The following is a 24,138-nucleotide window of genomic DNA, read 5'->3' as shown; positions in this document are numbered from 1 at the left end:
GCATTGCTAATGTGACTCTGCAGGGCACCTAACAGAAAAGGTGTCACACTCACCCGAGAGCCACATCGCAACCAGGGAAAGGCTGTCGGAGGATACAACACATTCTGCTGTCATGGAGATGGGTACGGCATTTGAGGCTGGCATACAGGCTGGCAAAAAAGGTTTTTAGTTTTATTTTTTTAGTTTGGAAGGGGATTGGTGACCACTGGGGGAGTATGGGGAGGTCATCCCCCATTCCCTCCAGAAGTCATCTGGTCAGTTGGGGCACGTTTTTGAGGCTTGGTCGTGAAAATAAAAGGACCAAGTAAACCCGGTGAAATTCTGCTTAACGCCGCTTTTTTTTTTTTTCATTATCGGCGAAAGCCTGCCATCTAGTAGCCACGCCCATGTCCCGCCTTCGCTAATCTACCGACACGCCCCCTTGAACTTTCGCCGGCGAAGCGACAGGAAAGCGGCGATGCTGTCTAAAATGGCACTTTCGATTATACCGATTTCGCCGCTTTTAAGAAATCGCCGGCCATCTCCCGATTTGGGTTGGAAGATAGCCGGCGAGCACTTTCGATTATAAGCTGGATAGTAACATAGTAGATGACGGCAGAAAAAGACCTGCACAGTCCATCCAGTCTGCCCAAGATAAACTCATATGTGCTACTTTTTGTGTATACCTTACCTTGATTTGTATCTGTCTTTTTCCGGGCACAGACCGTATAAGTCTGCCCAGCACTAGCCCTGCCTCCCACCACCAGCTCTGCCACCCAATCTCGGCTAAGCTCCTGAGGATCCATTCCTTCTGAACAGGATTCCTTTATGTTTATCCCACACATGTTTGAATTGCGTTACAGTTTTCATCTCCATCACCTCCCGCGGGAGGGCATTCCAAGCATCCACCACTCTCTCCATGAAAAAATACTTCCTGACATTTTTCTTGAGTCTGCCCCCCTTCAATCTCATTTCATGTCCTCTCGTTCTACCGCCTTCCCATCTCCGGAAAAGGTTCATTTGCGGATTAATACCTTTCAAATATTTGAATGTCTGTATCATATCACCCCTGTTTCTCCTTTCCTCCAGAGTATACATGTTCAGGTCAGCAAGTCTCTCCTCATACGTCTTGTAACGCAAATCCCATACCATTCTCATAGCTTTTCTTTGCACCGCTTCAATTCTTTTTACATCCTTAGCCAGATACGTCCTCCAAAACGGAACACAATACTTCAGGTGGGGCCTCACCAACGACTTATACAGGGGCATCAACACCCCCTTTCTTCTGCTGGTCACACCTCTCTCTATACAGCCTAGCAACCTTCTAGCTACAGCCACCGCCTTGTCACACTGTTTCGTCGCCTTCAGATCCTCAGATACTATCACCCCAAGATCCCTCTCCCCGTCCGTACCTATCAGACTCTCACCGCCTAACACATACATCTCCCGTGGATTTCTACTCCCTAAGTACATCACTTTGCATTTCTTCGCATTGAATTTTAATTGCCAAACCTTAGACCATTCTTCTAGCTTCCTCAGATCCTTTTTCATGTTTTCCACTCCCTCCCGGGTGTCCACTGTGTTACAGATCTTAGTATCATCCGCAAATAGGCAAACTTTACCTTCTAACCCTTCGGCAATGTCACTCACAAATATATTGAACAGAATCAGCCCCAGCACCGATCCTTGAGGCACTCCACTACTCCCCTTTCCCTCAACTGAGCGAATTCCATTAACCACCACCTTCTGGTGTCTGTCTGTCAACCAGTTCCTAATCCAGTTCACCACTTCAGTTACCACACCGGTTACTTCTAACAACATAGACACCCTATCAGCAAATAAGCTTGCGAACTACTTCAAAGAGAAAATTATAAAGCTACGACTCATGATACCTACCAACACAATTGATTATGCAAACCTCCTTGAGTGTTTACATCCAATACCTGGGAAACATCCTGCAGACCGATCATGGACCAACTTTGACACACTCTCGATCGATAACATCTCCCAATCGCTTGGAAGATATGCCAAGTCGCAATGCAAACTAGACATCTGCCCTAGTAACCTTATAAGATCTGCCCCTCAACAACTCAAAACAGACATTGCGAGGTACCTGAACTACATGCTACAAAATGATCTCTTCCCAAAGGATAAAGGAAACATTCTACTTACTCCTTTACCTAAAGACGAAAAAGAAAAGTACAAATGACTTTTAACCAACTATCGTCCAGTAGCATCTATCCCGCTGATAACCAAACTTATGGAGGGGGTAGTGACGAAACAGCTCACCAACTACCTAAATAAATACTCAATTCTTCATGAGTCTCAATCAGGATTTTGGTCGAACCACAGCACTGAAACAGTATTAATGACTTTAATGAACAAATTTAAACAAACAATTGCAACTGGCAACAGCATACTTCTCTTACAATTTGACATGTCCAGTGCCTTCGACATGGTCAACCATGGAATATTACTACATATCCTAGAATACGTTGGAGTTGGAGGTAACATTCTTAACTGGTTTAGAGGTTTCCTGACCACAAGATCATACCAAGTAACAGCCAACACGGCTATATCAGCCCCATGGATACCTGAATGTGGAGTCCCCCAAGGATCCCCCCTCTCACCAACCATCTTCAACCTAATATAGTAACATAGTAACATAGTAGATGACAGCAGAAAAAGACCTGCACGGTCCATCCAGTCTGCCCAAGAAATGTGCCACTTCTTTGTGTATACCTTACCTTGATTTGTACCTGTCTTTTTCAGGGCACAGACCGTACAAGTCTGCCCAGCACTATCCCCGCCTCCCACCATCTGCTCTGACACAGACCGTATAAGTCTGCCCAGCAATATCCCCGCCTCCCAACCACCAGCCCCACCTCCCACTACCAGCTCTGTTATCCAATCTTGGCTAAGCTCCTGAGGATCCATTTCTTCTGAACATGATTCCTTTATGTTTATCCCACGCATGTTTGAATTCCGTTACCATTTTCATCTCCACCACCTCCCGTGGGAGGGCATTCCAAGCATCCACCACTCTCTCCGTGAAAAAATACTTCCTGACATTTTTCTTGAGTCTGCCCCCCTTCAATCTCATTTCATGTCCTCTCGTTCTACCGCCTTCGCATCTCCGGAAAAAGTTTGTTTGTGGATTAATACCTTTCAAATATTTGAACGTCTGTATCATATCAACCCTGTTTCTCCTTTCCTCCCGGTATACATGTTCAGGTCAGCAAGTCTCTCCTCGTACGTCTTGTAACGCAAATCCCATACCATTCTCGAAGCTTTTCTTTGCACCGCTTCCATTTTTTTAACATCCTTCGCAAGATACGGCCTCCAAAACTGAACACAATACTCCTACGTCTTGCCCCATCCTTGGCCACCTTTAAATCTAGACTGAAAGCTCACCTCTTTAACATTGCTTTTGACTCGTAACCACTTGTAACCACTCGCCTCCACCTACCCTCCTCTCTTCCTTCCCGTTCACATTAATTGATTTGATTTGCTTACTTTATTTATTTTTTGTCTATTAGATTGTAAGCTCTTTGAGCAGGGACTGACTGTCTTCTATGTTTGTGCAGCGCTGCGTATGCCTTGTAGCGCTATAGAAATGCTAAATAGTAGTAGTAGTAGTAGTAGTAGTACTCCAGGTGGGGCCTCACCAACGTCTTATACAGGGGCATTAAAACCTCCCTTCTTCTGCTGGTCACTCCTCTCTCCATACAGCCTAGCAATCTTCTAGCTACTGCCACCGCCTTGTCGCACTGTTTCGTCGCCTTCAGGTCCTCAGATACTATCACCCCAAGATCCCTCTCCCCGTCCGTGCCTATCAGACTCTCCCCGCCTAACACATACGTCTCACTTTGCATTTCTTCGCATTGAATTTTAATTGCCAAACGTTAGACCATTCTTCTAGCTTCTTCAGATCTTTTTTCATGTTTTCCACACCCTCCGGGGTGTCCACTCTGTTGGAAATCTTGGTGTCATCCGCAAAAAGGCAAACTTTACCTTGTAACCCTTCGGCAATGTCACTCACAAATATATTGAACAGAATCGGCCCCAGCACCGATCCCTGAGGCACTCCACTACTCACCTTTCCCTCCTCCGAGCGAACTCCATTCACCACCACCCTCTGGCGTCTGTCCGTCAACCAGTTCCTAATCCAGTTCACCACTTCGGGTCCTATCTTCAGGCCGTCTAGTTTATTTAAGAGCCTCCTGTGGGGAACCGTGTCGAAAGCCTTGCTGAAATCTAAGTAGATGACGTCCATAGCACGTCCTTGATTTAATTCTCCTGTCACCCAGTCAAAGAATTCAATGAGATTCGTTTGGCACGATTTCCCTTGGGTCAGAGCAGACACAGTGGTATCTTGTGGCTTGGCTGTAAATAATGGATCTTTTTGTATGTGAAGGGTGGAAGCTGGAGTTGTGGAGGTAGCTGCATCTGTCTGTGGGTTTCTTGTATATGGATGTTTTTATATAGTGTAAAGCCTCCCCTCGTTTCAGAGATCGCTTTTCTCCTGGGCTCAGCTCCTGTTTCCAAGGGCCACTGCTGATACAGCACACCTCACACACTTGGTTAATTCAAAACAAAATCCTCTTTTTATTTCTGCTTTCCCTTTTAACCGAGTTCATAAAGTTCAAATCAAGAAGCACGTGACTCAGTTTGGCTGCTTCTCTTAAATGTCCAATCTTCCCATTCCATGTCACTTCTCCCTTCACTACTACCTTCCCCACCTCCTCCATTCCCTAAAGTCTTTTGGACGACAGGCCTCCCTTCCTCACAGGTGGCAGGGATTATATACTGATTCTTTACCCAGGGAAATTGGTCTTCCGGGCTCTTGCTCCCCCTGCTGGCTAAAGGCATCTCTGACATTCCCCTACTGCAACTGAGGGGCCCCATTCCCGAGGAAGGAATCCCTACCGGGTTTTGATTCCCACCCCCCTCTCTGATGGATTCTGGGTAAGGTAGTTCTGGCTTATAAGGCTTCCCGGGAGGCATAAGGGACCTCGTCCTATTACATACACCCTCCCTCAAAATATTGCGACTCCCGGCCTTTATAGAGGACTTTGCCGAGGAGTCCGCAATTCTTGATAGGGCATCTGCATTACCGTGAAGCTTTCCTGCCCTATGCTGTACATTGAAAGAGAATGCCTGTAATGCCAAATACCATCTGGTCAGTCGGGCGTTCTGCCCCTGCATCTGCTTTAACCATTTTAAGGGAGCATGGTCAGTAATCAAGGTAAAAAGGCTCCCTTGTAAATAGTACTTCAGGGAGTCCACTGCCCATTTTATCGCCAGGCACTCCTTTTCTATGACAGCGTAGTGCTGCTCTGCTGGATTCAATTTTCGGCTTAAGAAGAGAACGGGGTGTTCTTCCCCTTGGAATGCTTGAGATAGCACAGCCCCCAATCCTGTTTTAGAGGCATCCGTCTGCAATATGAACGCCTTTTCAAAATCTATCCCTTTTAGGACAGGCTCTGTACATAAAATGGCCTTTAAATCCTGAAACTCTTGTTCCCCTCTCTCTGTCCATCTTAAGCTGTTGGGATGTATCTTCCTCAGCATATCTGTCAGTGTACTGGACCTCTCTGCAAAGTGAGGAATAAACCTACTATAACCCCTAAGGGGTTAAATAATTTACCTGAGACCGGAGAGGCTAGGAAAGTGCTCCGGTGCACCTTCCCAGCGTTTTTTGTTTTTTAATAACGGGGCCATTTTAAAAGTAGCGCTGCATGCGCAAGAAATAGTGAGGAGCCGGGTGCAGAGGTGAAGGCACGAGCCTGATGCTGGCTCGTGGACAGAGCTAAGCAGGGGGCTCGTGCCAGAAAGAAAAAGAAGATTTTTGGGCTATAGGACACAAAAGGTACTGTTTCACGTATAAATTTAAAAAGCTGCTTATTTGTGTATGTGTAGAAAGTGTCCATTTTAATTTTAAAATGTTGTAATTGTGTACTGGGGGCTTTATGAGTGCAGGGGCTCGGGCTGTGTATGACATAAAGAGTTCCAAATGTTACTGTTAGGCAGTTGGGAGGTCAGATCTGATGCTGACCGGACCTGTAGTAGTGGTCTCTGCTCAGCTGTGTGAAAAAATCAGTTTAAAAACTGATAATTTGGGTTTTGTGAGTTGCTTGTGTACTGAGTGTGATTTAAATTAAGTAATGAATAAGTTTTAAAAGCCTCGCGGTGTTTTTATGGCTTTAGAGTGGTGACTGAAGCTGAGTGCCAAGGTGGAAGCTTTAATATTGCAAATAGGTGATAACTCTGACAAGCATTGACAAATTGATAAGCTGAGAACGCTTCTTCGTTTACCAATTCGTCACACTGTATGTTTATGGCAGATGTGACAGTTAAAGTACTCTTTCATTTCTGATATGTGGGAAAGGGGTTTTGGGAGAGACTTGTGAGTGGAAGAAAACCCTGCATATTTAAAAATAAATTACTTTGAAGAGAAAAGAAAGTAATTATATTGATCTAACATTTCAGTGAATGCAGAGCAACTGAGAGAAGTTCTGAATAGAGAACTTCAAGTTTTCTGAAGTTGCTTAGAAGTCTCAGTAGCTCAGAGCACACTATATGCAGAGTAGAATGAAACAGCAGAGCAGAATGAAAGTCAGATCACACTATTTTCAGAGCCAAGAGGGTTTTTTTTTTTTTTAGGAAAGATAGAAATGCAGTGACAATGATAGACAAGGAAAGAAGGAAGAGATGCCCAGAGAAAACACAGCCAAAGGATAGGGATAACCAGGGATTTAGCCAGCACAAGCCTTAGCTGTCTATGGGCCAATGGAGGGAGGGGGTGAGTGTTTAAGAGTAAGTGGTTATTCCCAAAGTTAAAAATTGTTGTTCTAATTTACTGGCAAAACAAACAAAGAAAGTTGATTGAAATGCTATTTAAAGGGCTGTCTATTCTGAAAAGAAAATGGGAGATGTTGCTTTAGCGTTAAATATAATTCATGTTGGAACTGTTATTATACTTATGAGTAGAAACACTGGTAATCAAGGAGGTTAATAGAACGGAAACTGAGCCAGGAAGGAGATAGATTGGCTGTTTGGAAGGGAGGGGAGGAGTCTCATTCTTGAGGTGATCTACTAGGAGTAGCCCGCCACAGGCAAGCTGCGGATGGGCAATCCTCGCAAGAGGATGTATAAGAATACAAGGGATAATAGAGGGGGAGGGCAGGGGAGGGATGGGTTGGAAGGTAGGGGTGAGGAATTAGTTAGAGGGAGGGTATCAGCGGGTAGGAAGGGGGGGAGGGCAGAAGATAGGGCTGACTTCGACTCTGTGCGATCACACACTGAGATACAGGCAAAAACAGGAGGGGGCGGTCCTTCAACCCCCAAGGGCGATGAGATCTACTAGTAGGAGGTACAGGGTGGGGTTAGAGGCTGGGCTGACCCCTCCCACAACGGATAAGATGGAATACATAAGAGAGAAAGTCTCAAAGGGAGAGGGATGAGACCACTAAGATTTATATCATGGAATGTGGGAGGGGTTACGTCCACGATTATGGTGGATTATTTGTAGTAAATAATTAGCAGATTTTATACACACAGCTTCAGCTTTAGAAATGTTAATTTCTTTTCTTCATCTCTCTCATACACCCCAGAATAATTCACTGCTGAGTCACTTTAAAGTTTAAGTAACAAAACATCTGTTTACTCACAGTTTGTAGTTAGATTATAATCAGACAGGCTTATATATACATAATACTATACATTTGTATTATCAGCTCTTTCCATGTGCTTAGATGGTAATGGATGCTCACACCACCATAGATTCTCTCAGGTTAGGAGAGATCATGAGCTCCATGTGCTGTGTCTAACCCCCACAGGAAGTTGCATAGCTGTGACCTCTCTAAGTAATTCACTTCAGAGGTCACAGAGTAATCACAGAGAAAAAATTGGTGACAGGCAATGCATGTAAAATACAATACATTCCAACAAACCCCTTCTCATGCATAACTGTCATGCAATTATTAATTCACACAAAGTCCAAGCTTTATACGCAGATTCACAAAATGTTCTCTGGGTAACGGTTTGGTCATGATGTCAGCTGTCATCTCACTGGTGTGACAATAGTCTAGACTGATGACCCCTTCTTTCGCCAACTCTCGCACGTTGTGGTATTTCGTTGCGATGTGCTTGGTGCGTGACTGAACCTTGTCATTCTGTGACAGTCGGATGCAGCTCTGATTATCTTCCATTATCTGGATTGGTCTCTTTTCAGCTATTCCAAAATCCAGCAAAAGTTTTTCAATCCACATCAGTTCTCTGCATGCTTCTGATACGGCCACATATTCAGCTTCTGTAGAAGACAGACTCACAATACTTTGTTTATGACTGGCCCATGAAATTTGTACATTTCCATACATAAACACATATCCACTTGTGGATTTATAATCAGAATGATCCCCTGCCCAATCTGAATCACAGTAACATATTAGTTTTGGATTACTATTGGCTGAAATCTTTAATTTACAATCAATGGTACCTTTTAAATACCTTACCATCCTTTTAACTGCAGTCCAATCTGATTTGGTAGGTGAGCTGACCCTTCTGCTCAAAATTCCTACTGCATTTGCTATATCAGCCCTGTATGTGGTAGTTAGATATAAAAGCTTACCTATGGCTGATCTATATTGGATGTTATCTGGTAAAGGTTCTCTTACTGTTTCATCCTTCAGAAAATCAGTGATCATGGGAGTGCTTACAACTTGGGCATCTTGCATACCTAAACTTTCAATAAGCTCATTTATTTTCTGCTTCTGGCTTAGAAGATAAGAACCATCATTTTGTTTCTCAATTTCTATACCAAGATAGTATGACACATTACCAAGTTCTTTTATCTCAACATTCAGGTTTAAATATTTTACAATGTCCTTGTACTCTTGCTCACTTTCGCTTGCAATGAGCAGATCATCAACAAAAGCTAAAATGTATGCATATTGTCCATTTCTGCACCTAGTGTACAAGCATTTATCTGCTTCACCTTGCTTAAATCCTAAATTTGTCAATATTTCATGCAATTTGTCATTCCAACATTTTGCACTTTGCTTTAATCCATAAAGACCTTTGTTTAATTTACACACTAGCTGTCTTTGTTTTGTATTTATGAAACCTGTTGGCTGTTCCATGTACAAGTCTTCAGTTATATCTCCATGAAGAAATGCTGTTTTCACATCAATGTGGTTGACTTGCATGCCTTTTGAGACTGCAATGCTCAGAAGTGTTCTAATTGTCGTGTGTTTCACTACAGGTGCAAACACTTCATCAAAATCTTCTCCATATTTTTGAAGATATCCCTTTGCCACTAATCTGGCTTTATACCTTTCCACTTTTCCTTGTGCATTCCTTTTTAACTTGAATACCCATTTGCATCCTATAGCTTTCTTGCCAGGAGGTAATTTTGTAAGAATCCAAGTATTATTTTTATCCAATGCATCAATTTCTTCTTGTGCAGCTTTACGCCATTCAGCAGCTTCTTCTGCTGGCATTTTCTCAATCTCATCCCATGTTAAGGGCTCTTGAGCTTCTGCTGACTTTGTTAGGTAAGACAGTCTTGGGGGTGGAACACCTTTGTTTTCCCTGGATGAGCGTCTGACAACAGGTTGGTCTGACCTTTCCGCATCCTCTAAATCTGAGAGTCCTTCTCCAATTGATTCCCCTTCTCCAACTGTACTGTCTCCTGCGATGATCCTTTCTGTGTCTGCTTCCTCTGCCTGTTCCTCGTTAGATACAGATGAGTTGCTTTCAGACATCTGCCTTGGTATGGCATTTATATACACTGGCATGTCTATTATGGTTCTAGTTTCATATTCTGGATGATAAGGCTCATCTGGGATAATCCAGCCTTTATCAACCCTTTTGTTTTCATCAAAATATGTAACATGTCTTATGCCAACAATGCCAGTTTTCAGATTCAAAATTCTATATCCTTTGTGTCCTGGAGCATAGCCAACTAAAATGCCCCTTTCTGTTGTGGAATCCAGCTTATGCCTTCTTTGCTTTGGTACATGAGCATATGCTGTACTTCCAAATGTTCTTATGTGTGACAGGTTTGGCTTCCTACCATGCCATGTCTCATGTGGTGTGCGCTCAGCGCCTTTAGTTGGCATTCTGTTTTGTAGGTACACTGCTGTGAGAATGGCTTTCCCCCATAGTCTTTTAGGGAGATTGCTATCTGACAGCATACATCTGGTCATTTCCACAAGTGACCTAAATTTTCTCTCTGCAACAGAATTTTGCTCTGGTGTATAAGCTACTGTTGTGATATGCTGAATGCCTTCTTGTTCTAGAAATGTGCGCATGCTTTGTGAAGTGAACTCACCACCATTGTCGGTCTGAAGAACCTTTGGTTTTCTTTCAAATTTATTGCTCACCATGGCTACGTATTTCTTCAGCATGTCTGTGACTTGACTTTTTTCTTTCAGCAAATAGGCCACACAGTATCTAGAGAAATCATCCAAGAATATTAGCACAAATCTGTTATTTCCCAATGATGGGATATTAAACGGTCCACATAAGTCACTGTGTATTAAGTCCAGCACTTTATTACTCCTATTTCCTGTGTATGCAGGAAATGAGGGTCTCACACCTTTTGAGTAACACAGTCTATGCATTTCTCCATTTTACCAGCATCTGCACTTATCTGAATGCCAGTGGCTAGTTGCCCACTGTGAAGATCCTGGATCACCTTAGAATCACGATGTCCCAGGCGGCGGTGCCAGATTTCCAGACTACATTTACCATCATTCTTCCTTACTTGCGCCATATGTGAGGCTTCACCTGAAATGCTCAGTTTATAAACATCATTATGCATAAAAGCTTCAGCATACACTTCATCATTTTTAGAGATTGTGCACTTACTGTTTTCAAAATGAATCACAAATCCCTTCTTATCTAATGTAGATACACTAAGCATATTGCAAACTGCTTGGGGAATATACAAGACATCACTTACAGGAATTTCTTTAACTTCATTAGACACTTTGCATTTTAAGAATCCAATGCCTCTTGCTTGGGTCTTAGCAGTCCCTGCGTTTGCAGTATTAAGAATACCTTCTTCTGGACTCATTTCCTGAAAGAAATCCTTAGAATTGGTTAAATGGCATGTGCTCCCCGAATCCAAAATCCAAGTACTTTCATTTGAATTATTATTTACCATAGTCAAAGATTTTTCTGCCATTAGAAAGCCCTTGTGTTTATTATTGTCCTTCATACATTTCCTGGTTTGAAAATTCTTTTCTTCCATTGGCTTAGGTGAGCTAGAGGGGGTGTTTTGTGTTTCCTTACACCATTTAGATACATGTCCCTCCTTTCCACATGAATAGCAAATCAGCTTGCCCTTGGGTGGAGTTTTCCCATAGCTCCGCCTTCCTCTGTTCTTTGCCAAGAAATTTGTTTCATTTCTCTCTGACTTGCTTTGAGAACACATCTCCTCAGAATCATTCATTATGCATTCCTGCCTTAGTTTTGATGTTGCCTGTTCAAAAGATTGCCCTTCAATGGCTTCATTTACAGACCTAAAAACATCAAACTTCTTTGATAGTGAGGTAAAAAGAAATGCTCTTTTCAATGCATCACACATGGGAATTCCAGAAAGTTCTAACTTTTGAAATGAAGACATAAGATGCATAATGTGATCATTACATTTACTTTTATCCCTTAATTTGGTTTCATTCAACTCTGCCAACCAAATTGGTTGCTGCTTTGCATATGTAGTTGCATACATAGTTCTCAGTTTATATAAAATGTCCTTTGGTGTATCTTTTCCCTCCACTAATATGGCTTGTTTCTCTGAGAGAGCTTCTAAAAACATGCACTTCACATAATAGTTTGCATTGTCCCATTCAGCCATATTTTCAGCTGTTCTGTTTTGGTCTAAGCATATATTTAATCCTTTTGCTTGAAGGAGACATATGAATCTTAGTTCCCACTGCTGATAATTAAATTCAGTTAATTTAGGCACCTTGAGAGAGTGGAAAAATGGTGAATTTCCTCCCTCAGCCATTTTCTTAGCCTTCTGTCTGGTGTGTGGGGGGAGAGAGAGACAGACTGAATCTTTCTTTTAAAACTTAAGAGAAAAATGTGGCTTTTTTACTGCCTGGTAATATTTCTCTTCTTTTTCAATTCCTGGCCCTGGGCCCATAACCCTTTTGTTGGATTATTTGTAGTAAATAATTAGCAGATTTTATACACACAGCTTCAGCTTTAGAAATGTTAATTTCTTTTCTTCATCTCTCTCATACACCCCAGAATAATTCACTGCTGAGTCACTTTAAAGTTTAAGTAACAAAACATCTGTTTACTCACAGTTTGTAGTTAGATTATAATCAGACAGGCTTATATATACATAATACTATACATTTGTATTATCAGCTCTTTCCATGTGCTTAGATGGTAATGGATGCTCACACCACCATAGATTCTCTCAGGTTAGGAGAGATCATGAGCTCCATGTGCTGTGTCTAACCCCCACAGGAAGTTGCATAGCTGTGACCTCTCTAAGTAATTCACTTCAGAGGTCACAGAGTAATCACAGAGAAAAAATTGGTGACAGGCAATGCATGTAAAATACAATACATTCCAACAGATTAAACGGCAGAAAATTTTACAGCTCTTGAATAGACAAAAGGCTGATATAGTATTTCTCCAAGAGACCCACCTGTCCTCAGTGGAACATGCCAAATTTAAAAGATGGTGGGGTGGGCCAGATACTAGAAGTGCCAGCTCAAACCCGAAAAGCAGGAGTGCTGATACTTTTTAGGAAAACCTTGGAGATTCGACCACAGGGCTGCTGGCAGGTGAGAGATGGAAGGTTTATAATAGCGAAAATTAAGATGAACCAACAGGAGCTGTTGCTCGCAAATGTCTATGCCCCGAATGTCTATGATCAGGCCTTCTTTCGGTTGCTGGTCCGTACAGTTGGCAAACATGAGGGTGTCCCAGTAGTTATGGGAGGAGACTTCAACACGGTTCACGACCCCAGCCTAGATACATTAACAGGCCATAGGGCTGAGAAAGGAGTGAGAGCAAGAGGTATACCTATGCTTTGTGAATCTCTGGATTTGATTGATGTGTGGAGATTGTTACACTCTGATGAATGAGACTACACACATATCTCAAGGGCTCACTCATCTCAAGCGAGGATTGACTACTGGTTGTTATTTAGAGATCTTTTTTCCATGGTCCAGGAGGCGGGCATAGGCTCCTTTGGAGTATCCGACCACGCTTATGTGTGGTGGACTATGCAGACCCAGGGGGGTCCTCAATTTGCTTGGCGGTTCCCCACATATTTAATGCATGACAATAACTTCCGGGAACATATTGCCAAGCAGTGGATGGACTTTCAAAATAATAACGCAGCACACAGGATGGACCCAGTACTGTTTTGGGAAACAGCTGAGGTGGTTTTAAGGGTGGTAATTATAGCCTACACGAGTTATAAGAAAAAAAACGAGGGATAAAGCGATTATCTGGTTAGAGCAGCAGATCAGAGAGGCTCGTAGGTACTGGGGAACTCACCCCACGGTAGAGAATAAAGAACATGTTCTGGTGTTGCAATCAGCTTTAAACAGTTTACTTCACACCCGAGCAATGAAATCCTTACAGTACTATAAATACCAACTTTATCTGCATGGCAACAAACAGGGGAGGATGTTAGCTGGCCTGATTAGACGCAAACAGGGAAAACAAAAGATATTGCAACTTAAGAACCCGGAAGGAGATTTGGTGAGATCGGATAGGGAAATAGCAGCCACTTTTCGTCATTACTATCGGGAGTTGTATTCCAACCCACAAACAGATGACTTAGAAAGTAAAATTTACTTGGAGGGAAGGGATCTACCATCCTTGACGACTGCACAAAAGTCTGGGCTAAACCAAGAAATTACAGAAGACAACATATATAGAGTGATACAACAAGGGTCTTTGTTCAAGGCTCCGGGACCAGACGGCTTTCGATATGAATTTTATAAAATACTGGGTCCTCAGATAGTGCCCTCTCTGACAGCCCTTTACAATAAATTTGTGGAGAAGGGAGAGTTATAGGATACACTAAGAGCAGTTCAGATGGTAGTGCTGCTGAAGCCAGGCCGGGACCCGATACAGCCATCGTCCTATAGACCGATCTCTCTACTAAACGTGGAAGCCAAGATGTTCGCTAAAATTCTGGCCAACAGATTGGCAGTGATATTACCGTCTTTGGTGGAGGAGAGCCAGGTTGGTTTTGTGAGAGGTCGGACTATAGCGAAGAATATGAGAAAAATACTTGCCTCTATGACGTGGGTGGAGAGGAACGAAACGCCTTCTCTCCTCATAAGTTTTGATGCGGAGAAGGCATTTGATAGTCAACTGGGATTTTTTATTTTCGGTTTTAGAGAGTTATGGGTTTGATGGATTCTGGGTCAAAGCAGTGCTGGCTTTATACGAAGCCCCAAGAGCGGTGGTTTTGGTGAATGGAGTAACCTCAGAGCCCATCAATATTCAACAGGTAACGAGGCAAGGCTGTCCATTGTCGCCTTTGCTATTTGTCTTAAGTATAGACCCCCTGATGAGAGAAATAATGTCAAACCCAGATATTACGGAGGTGGCGGTGGGTAGACAAGAGTTTAAGATCTTAGCTTTTGCTGATGACCTTCTAGTCCACCTGACAGATCCTGAGAGATCTTTACCAGCTTTGATGGATAGCATCGCTGAATTTGGGGATTTCTCGGGATTTAAGTTAAACCTAGATAAATCTCTGGCTTTACCAACGATTCCCTCGATGCGGCAAAGATGGGTAGGACCGTTTCCCTTGAAGTGGGCCTCAAGATTTTTTAGATATCTGGGCATTAAACTCCCCTATAGGGGGCACAGGGCAGAGTGCCATTGACAATGCATCATAGACATCTAAGAGACATGACAGAAGAAATAGACTATGTAGCTCTGGCCCAGGCATGGACGGAGGAACTGCAAATGACCTTAACGCCTCAAATACTACAGGAATACATTTATTTGACGCAAAAATCATCAAAGATGGTCCAATATTGTGAAATGGAATACAAATTTGCATTAAGAACTTACATTCCACCAAGGAGAGCCTTCCATATGGGAGTCTCTCCAGACGTAGCATGCCCTAAGTGCGGGATGCAGGGCGCGACACTAGGGCACATGTTCTGGACTTGCTCAAAAATACAAAGATTTTGGACCAGAGTAATACAAATGACATCCAGTATGTGGGGCGCCACATGGAAGAAAGGGCCGCTGTTGCTATTCGGAAGACCAAGGATAGTTCAACCAACCAAAGCAGGCTTCAAGGGATTTACTTGTAGAGCTGTAATGGCAGCGAAAAAACTTATTCTCACAGAGTGGATTACAAATAAAGAGCCGACTCTGCAGAAGTGGCGTGAGCTGTTAATGGATTACATGAAATTCGAAAAGAGACTAGCAGATTATAGAGGAGAACGGAGATTTACAGACAAAGACTTTTATAGACTATGGACCCCATTTTGACAGACAATACCGCCAGGGGGTAGAGGACGTATTTTAAATATGTGAGAAATGGTCAATGTTATAATCAAGAAGAATAATCTTTACTAAAAAGGGATGAGGGCGGGAGATGGGAGGAGGGGAGGGGGGATGGAGATGGGGATAGAGAGGGTGGAGGGGGGGGGGGTAAGTGCTAAAGAGTTAAATTTAAAGTTTGTTATTACACAGAATACTGTACTGAGACTGGGAAGGGGAAATGTTCCTTAACCAGACCTGTGTATAACCTATAGAATAGAATTGCATTGGAGAGAGAGAAGAATTTGTTAAATGTTTTATTGTAACACATGCAAAATAATAAACAAATTTTAAAATAAATAAACTCCCCTATAGGGCTTTCCTGATCCACGATCTCAATGTCTCACATCTGTTGGAGCACAGTGAGCAGAGTATGTCCCTGTGGATGTCACTCCCAATCTCTTTGAGTGGCCGAATTCAGTTATTCCGTATGATTTTATTTCCCAAATGGTTATATACCTTACAAATATTACCGATCAGACTTTTGAAGAAAAATATCAAGGCTTTGAATAGGTTGATCTCCAAATTTTGCTGGCAGGGGAAGAAACCAAGAACTTTGTTTAGACATCTGACGGGGACATGGCAACAAGGAGGTTTGGGCCTACCAGACATACAAACACATAACTGGGCCTGCTTACTACGACATCTGGGAGATTGGGTATTGGGGGAACAAATTTATACACCTATAAACATGGAACAAGCAGTGCTGGGCAAATGGAGTATCTTTTCAGTGATTCACTGCCCTACTGTGAAAATCCCGGTAGAATTGAGAGGGAATGTTTTGGTGAAGACGATCAGGGCAGCATGGATATACCTGGTGACCTTGCTTGAAGGGAACCCACAACAATCAGATCAAATACCCTTGGTTGGAAATAGGGAGTTTCTTCCAGGCAATGATAACATGTTTTTTAAACGTTGGGAGCAAACCGGGATACGGTATGTTAAAGACCTGTTGGATGTCGAGGGATGATTACAGACATGGGAGGTGTTGTTGGCTTTGGAGAAAGTAGAACATAGGGATCTGTTCGCATATAGGCAAGTGCAACATTATATTAACAATTTTGATAAAGGAAATCTGCAATTCTCCATCAGACAGAAGATACTAGATTTCTATGAACCTACCCATGACCGGGGAATATCGGTATCTAATTTAAAGGTAGCATTAGATGCGATACAGCCAAAGCAAGATAAAAGTGAACTGCAAACCAGGTGGAGCCGGGAGTTGGGCCTACCGGCCGCGTCATTGGATATGGTTCGGTTGGTGGGACGAATCCCATCAGGCTCGGTTAGCGCAGAGCTCTGGGAATGTAATTTCTGGGTGCTGCACAGAGCATATTTCACACAAGAGCGACTCTTTAAAGTGGAAGGGGTAGACTCCCTGACTTGTCCAAAATGTATGATGGGTATAAATTCCTTTCTACATGCATTTTGGGAATGCACACACATTCAGGCTTTCTGGAACGAGGTGACAGCATACTTGGAGGGTTTAGGAGGTAGACCTTTGAACAGATCAGCAACAGGGTTTCTGTTAGATAAATATGAGGATTTTGGGCCCCAAGATAAGCATTTTAAAATGTTGATTCGGAAGGCAGGAATGCTGGGGAAACGGATAGTGCTGGGTGTATGGACCAGCGACCAAGCTCCATCATATTGGCAATGGAGGAATAGGCTGCATGGCTTGCTTCTGTTGGAATTACAGTATGCACGTTTGACGTTTAAACGACGGAAATTGTTCCTGGAAGTATGGGATAAATATATCCAATCCCTGCCCCACAGAGCCCGCAGCCTTGTGTTGAACTCCTTTTCAGGATGAAGACGGAGATAATACTATGGATATAATACAACTTCAGAGGTCTGGGATTAACACGCCCTGGGGGGGGGGGGGGGTCGAGACTGTTCATGCGCCTAGGACGCACAGAGTCGAGGAGGTGAAAGTGGGGGAGGAGAAAGGTGGGGGGGAGGGGGGCAAAGAGGAGGCTTGATTTATGATAAAGGATAATGAAAGTGTTGTCTACAAAACTGACAAGAGTTTAACGGCCAATTAGACGGACCGGTAACAAGGCAACAAAGAACACAAAAAAGAGGGGGGACTGGGGGGGGGGGAAGGGGGGGCTCAAAGGGTAGAGACATCCCGGAATACAAGGGGGAGGGGAGGGGGGAAAAGGAAAAACCTATTGACTGTTTAGTGCATGATAATGTATGAACAACATTTGTACCACTACACATTTGGATAGTGTATGGTTTGTTCTGTTTTATTACCTTCATCAATAAAATTGTTGAAACATAAGTGGGAGCCAGTGTAGTTTTTCTCATAGGGGTTTAGCGCTTTCATATTTTGTTTTTCCGAATATGAGTCTGGCTGCAGTGTTCTGGGCTGTCTGAAGTTTCTTGATTATTTGTTCTTTGCAGCCAGCATAGAGTGTGTTGCAATAGGCTAGATGGCTGAGCACAATTGACTGTACTAGGTTATGGAAGACGGTTCTTGGGAAGAAAGGTCTTACTCTTTTTAATTTCCACATTGAGTGAAACATCTTCTTGGTTGTGTTTTTTTGCATGATTCTCAAGTGTGAGGTGTCGATCAATAGTGACTCCAAGAATTTTTAGGGTGTTTGAAATTGGAAGATTCAGATTTGGTTTGTTAATGGTGGTGAATTTGTGTTGTATTGAGAGGTGAGTACTACTACTACTACTACTATTTAGCATTTCTATAGCGCTACAAGGCATACGCAGCGCTGCACAAACATAGAAGAAAGACAGTCCCTGCTCAAAGAGCTTACAATCTAATAGACAAAAAATAAATAAAGTAATCAAATCAATTAATGTGAACGGGAAGGAAGAGAGGAGGGTAGGTGGAGGCGAGTGGTTACAAGTGGTTACGAGTCAAAAGCAATGTTAAAGAGGTGGGCTTTCAGTCTAGATTTAAAGGTAGCCAAAGATGGGGCAAGACGTAGGGGCTCAGGAAGTTTATTCCAGGCATAGGGTGCAGCGAGACAGAAGGCGCCAAGTCTGGAGTTGGCAGTAGTGGAGAAGGGAACAGATAAGAAGGATTTATCCATGGAGCGGAGTGCACGGGAAGGGGTGTAGGGAAGGACGAGTGTGGAGAGATACTGGGGAGCAGCAGAGTGAGTACATTTATAGGTTAGTAGAAGAAGTTTGAACAGGATGCGAAAACGGATAGGGAGCCAGTGAAGGGTCTTGAGGAGAGGGGTAGTATGAGTAAAGCGACCCTGGCAGAAGATGAGACGGGCAGCAGAGTTTTGAACCGACTGGAGAGGGGAGAGGTGACTAAGTGGGAGGCCAGCAAGAAGCAGATTGCAGTAGTCTAAACGAGAGGTGACAAGGGTGTGGATGAGGGTTTTGGTAGAGTGCTCGGAAAGAAAGGGGCGGATTTTACGGATGTTGTAAAGAAAGAAATGACAGGTCTTGGCGATCTGTTGGATATGAGCAGAGTAGGAGAGAGAAGAGTCAAAGATGACCCCAAGGTTTCGAGCTGAGGAGACAGGGAGAATGAGAGAGCCATCAACAGAAATAGAAAACGGGGGGAGCGGGGAAGTGGGTTTCGGGGGGAAAATGAGAAGCTCGGTTTTGGTCATATTTAATTTCAGGTGGCGTTGAGACATCCAGACAGCAATGTCAGACAAGCACGCTGAAACTTTGGTTTGGATGCAAGGTGAGATATCAGGGGTAGAAAGGTAGATTTGGGAGTCATCAGCATAGAGATGGTAGGAAAAGCCATGGGATGAGATTAATGAACCAAGGGAAGAAGTGTAGATAGAAAAGAGGAGGGGACCAAGAACAGAACCCTGAGGTACGCCGACAGGCAGAGGGATAGAAGTAGAAGAGGATCCACCAGAGTGAACACTAAAGGTGCGGAGGGAGAGGTAGGAAGAGAACCAGGAAAGGACAGAGCCCTGGAATCCAAGTGAGGACAGGGTATCGAGAAGTATGCTGTGATCGACAGTGTCAAAAGCAGCGGAAAGATCAAGAAGAATGAGGATGGAATATTGACCTCTGGATTTAGCCAGTAATAGGTCATTGGAGAATTTAGTAAGCGCAGTTTCGGTTGAGTGGAGAGGGCGAAAACCAGATTGTAGTGGGTCAAGAATAGCATGTGAGGAGAGAAAATCAAGGCAGTGGCGGTGAACAGCACGCTCAAGTAATTTGGAGAGAAAAGGAAGGAGGGAGATGGGTCGAGTGAAGGCTTCTTAAGGAGAGATGTGACCACAGCATGTTTAAAGGCATTGGGTTTTTCCTGCATTAAGTTTCAGCTTAAATGCATCCGCCCATGAATGCATGATATGGAGGCTTTGGTTAATGTCATTGGAAATTTCCTTTAAATCTTGTTTGAATGGGATGTAGATCGTTACATCGTCTGCATATATGTACGGGTTGAGGTTTTGGTTTGATAGTAGTTTGGCTAAGGGTATCATCATTAAGTTGAATAGAGTCGGTGAGAGGGGGGATCCCTGTGGGACTCCGCATTCAGGTATCCATGTGGTTGAAGTAGTCGAGTTAGATGTCACTTGGTATGATCATGTGGTTAGGAAACCCTTAAACCAAATGAGAACGTTACCTCCAATTCTGAAGTACTCAAGGATATGTAGTAATATTCCATGATTAACCATGTCGAAGGCGCTCGACATGTTGAATTGTAGGAATAGTATGTTTTTTCCAGTTGCAATCGTTTGTTTGAATTTAGTCATAAGTGTAGTTAGTACTGTTTCAGTACTATGGTTAGATCTAAATCCTGACGGAGTCGTGGAGTATTGAGAATTTATTTAAATAGTTTGTGAGTTGTTTGGTCACCATTCCTTCCGTTAGTTTGGTTAATAAGGGAATGGATGCTACTGGTCTGTAGTTGGTTAGTTCACTGGCGTTTTTCTTTGGGGCTTTGGGTATGGGGGTGAGTAGAATGTTTCCTTTCTCCTTCGGGAAGATTCCATTTTGTAACATGTAATTCAGGTGTTTTGTTATGTCTATTATAAATTGTTGGGGAGCAGATGTCATAAGGTTGTTTGGACATATGTCTACTTTGCAATGAGATTTGGCAAATCTTTTGAACGTTTGAGAGATGATATCCTCTGATAGTGTTTCGAAGTTAGTCCATGTTCTGTCTGCTGGGTATATGCCAGGGTTTGGGTCTAGGCAGTCAAGGAGTTCAGCATAGTCAATACTACTGGCAGGTATCTTGTCGCAATTGTACGATTTTCTCATTGAAGTATTTCGCGAGATTGTCTGCTCCTGGTGTGTCTTTGCTGTTAGTTGTGATTGGTGTAATATCTATTAGTTTATTCACAAGCTGGAAGAGTTTGTGTGTGTCCTTGTAGTTTGGTCCAATTACAGATTTGTAATATAGTCTTTTAGTTTGTCTTATGGTATATTTGTATTTCCTTGGGAGTTGTTTCCAGGCGTTAAGTGTGGGTTCATCTTTCTTTTTATTCCATGCACGTTCTAACCTTCTGACTTGTGTTTTAAGTTTTTTCAGTTCTTCATTGAACCATGGTATTGAATTTTTTCTGTGTGAGGTTCTAGTTTGGGTTGGAGCATTATTGTCTAATATGGATCTGCATCTCTCATCCCATTCTAGGAGGAATTGGTTTGTATCTGTTTTTATTGTCCATCCGTTATAGTAGATCTGTTGCCAGAATATTACTGGGTCTATTTTTCCTCTCATGCTATAGGTTTTTCGTTCTAGTTTGTTCGTTGAGTTTTTCGTTCGCCATTGGAGGGAAATGTTTGCTTTTTAGTGGTCAGACCACGGTGCGGGTGTCCATTTTGTGTCTGTTAGTGTAAGGTTTGAATTGAGATCGAATTTGTATGTGACGGTGTCTATAGTGTGTGTCCTTTGATGTGAGTTGGTTCCGTGTTTGTCCTGTGAAGATCCCATAGTTGTAGGAACTCTTATTCCTAATTCTAACATTTCTTTAACCTGTTTAATAATTTCTACTACTACTACTACTTAACATTTCTAGAGCGCTACTAGGGTTACGCAGCGCTGTACAAATTAACAAATAAGGACGGTCCCTGCTCAGAAGAGCTTACAATCTAAAGGACGAAATGTCAAGTTGGGGTAGTTGAGATTTCCTGAGAAGAGGTGTAGTGATTAGGTGCTGAAGGCGACATTGAAGAGGTGGGCTTTGAGCAATGATTTGAAGATGGGTAGGGAGGGGGCCCGGCGTATGGGCTCAGGGAGTTTGTTCCAAGCATGGGGTGAGGCGAGGCAGAAAGGACGAAGCCTAGAGTTGGCGGTGGTGGAGAAGGGTACTGAAAGGAGGAATTTGTCTTGAGAGCGGAGGTTACGGGTAGGGACGTAAGGGGAGATGAGGGTAGAGAGATAAGGAGGGGCTGCAGATCGAGAGCATTTGTAGGTGAGTAGGAGAAGCTTGAACTGTATGCAGTATCTGATCGGAAGCCAGTGAAGTGACTTGAGGAGAGGGATGATATGAGTATATCGGTTAAGGCGGAAGATAAGACGTGCGGCAGAGTTCTGGATGGACTGAAGGGGGGATAGATGGCTAAGTGGGAGGCCGGTGAGGAGTAGGTTGCAGTAGTCAAGGCGAGAGGTAATGAGAGAGTGGATGAGAGTTCGGGCGGTGTGCTTGGAGAGGAAGGGGCGAATTTTGCTAATGTTATAGAGGAAGAAGCGACAGGTCTTGGCTATCTGCTGGATATGCGCAGAGAAGGAGAGGGAGGAGTCGAAGATGACACCGAGGTTGCGGGCAGATAAGATGGGGTATCCTCACTGGTATCCGGTAGGGCCATTGCCTGACTGTTTTCCCTGGCTCAGTAAGAATGTCGTGGGTGAATATATGTGTTTCCCCGGGCCTAGGGTTTAGGACATGCGGGAACTCCTCTAGTAAGCGCTCTACCAACCTCCTCTGCTCAGGCCTTAGGTCCTTCCCAATCACTGGTCGCCCTACCTCTAGTACCTCACTCACCTGGGGTCCCAACTCTTCCTCCAGGGTTACTGTCAGCCCCTTCCGTTCTATCCACGGACGCAGAACGCTTATATGGTAGGTCTGTACCCTCCCATTCTCATGTTTCACTATATGACCAAGGACCCACCTTACCTATGATTTCACAGGGTCCCTTCCACGGGGAGGAGAATTTATGAGGATCTGAGGGCATGTTTGAAAATATAAGTGAGATTAAATAAAAATGCCACCAAGAATAAAGAATGACAAGGAGGATGCAGCAGCTCATATTTGCTTTGTTTTGAGAGTACAAGGATGATGGCTGAGTGGGGGAAGGGAAACAGATTAACCTAATTGGCTTCAATGTTTTGACGTCATCCCATGTCCTGAGTCAAATCTATGAGGCAGGAAAGTGACAATATCCAATAGCAGAGCTCCTGTCATAGAAAAATTGATTGACTGAAGAACCAGCAAATGAGGGTTAGAGGTAGGTGCAGGAGCAGCCAATGAAAGTTAGAGCTGGGTGTGTGATAAGCTAATGAGAAGTGTCTGCTCATGTTTATTAATGTGTCTCCTCTCGCTGCAGTAAATGTGACTCTGGATCCTGAAACTGCTGGTCCTGATCTCGTCCTGTCTGAAGATGGGAGAAGTTTCAGATGGAGAAACACAAGACAGAATGTACCGGACGCTCCTCAGAGATTTGATATTGATCCCTGTGTGCTGGGGAGTGAGGGCTTCACCTCAGGGAGACATTACTGGGAGGTGGAGGTGGGAGGTGGGAGGGACTGTCTATTGGGAGTGTGTAAAGACTCTGTGAGGAGGAAGGGGAAGATCACACTGGCACCTGGGGAAGGATTCTGGACAGTGGGGCTGTGGAATAAACAGATATGCTGGGCCCTCACCTCCCCTGAGACCGAGCTCCCCCTGAGTGAGTTCCCCCGGGCAGTGGGGATTCTGCTGGACTATGAGGCAGGAAAGGTCTCGTTTTATGATCCAGATAATAAATCTCATCTCTTCACCTTCACCGACACCTTCACAGGAAAACTCCGACCTTTCTTTGGGACTTATTCTGAATTTCCTTTGAGAATCCGCCAGGTACCAGCCTGGGATTAAACAGCAGGACTCAGGATTAACATTCCCAGACTCTCTCTCTCTGCTTGAGAATTTGTAGTTATGTTACCAAACTCTTATGTACAAATAAATCTGGGAAGCTCTGCTGCTCTTCCTTATGATTTCATAAAATCCAGCTTCTGTCCTGATTTATTTCCTGAGGGCCCCTTTTACTAAGATGCGTAAGCGTCTACGCACGCACTACGTGCACCAAAATGGACTTACCACCCAACTACCGTGTGGCGCTTGCAGTAATTTCATTTTTGGCGTGCAGCAATTTTGATTTTGCATTTTTTTCTTCTTGCGCTGAAAAATAATTCTGCACGTGCCCCAAACCCAAGCCTACAGTACCACAGGCCACTTTTTACCGCAGATTAGTAAAAGGACCCCTTAATCTGAAGTCTCTGGCAGGATTGTGAGAGGTGGAAGATTTTTCAGATTTGTGTTAAACATGTTCAAATCGAACACTGCTACAGAAATATTAAAGTTTGAGGATTTCTTTCTTTCCTGTAAAGATGGAAACAAAACTTTCACAGTTTAAAACATGAAATTATCTGTATAATAATTTGTACCTCAAGGTTCT

At 43.4% G+C, this 24,138-nt stretch overlaps 1 protein-coding gene across 7 annotated transcripts in view; it reads left to right on the top strand.

Moving 5' to 3' along the window:
• Positions 1 to 23,660, top strand: part of LOC115459655 (E3 ubiquitin-protein ligase TRIM39-like) — a 446,759-nt gene extending 423,099 nt beyond the window's left edge. For all 7 annotated transcript variants that reach the window (XM_030189457.1, XM_030189463.1, XM_030189462.1 and 4 more), the window contains one exon: positions 23,032 to 23,660. In XM_030189457.1, coding sequence (XP_030045317.1) covers positions 23,032 to 23,558 — 527 coding nt within the window. In that variant the 3' untranslated portion in view covers positions 23,559 to 23,660. The remainder of the gene's footprint in view (positions 1 to 23,031) is intronic.
• The last annotated feature ends 478 nt before the right edge of the window (positions 23,661 to 24,138 follow it).

The sequence above is a fragment of the Microcaecilia unicolor genome, unplaced genomic scaffold (genome assembly GCF_901765095.1).
Source record: "Microcaecilia unicolor unplaced genomic scaffold, aMicUni1.1, whole genome shotgun sequence".
In the NCBI taxonomy this organism is placed as follows: domain Eukaryota; kingdom Metazoa; phylum Chordata; class Amphibia; order Gymnophiona; family Siphonopidae; genus Microcaecilia; species Microcaecilia unicolor.
This window is presented reverse-complemented; position numbering and strand designations above follow the sequence as displayed.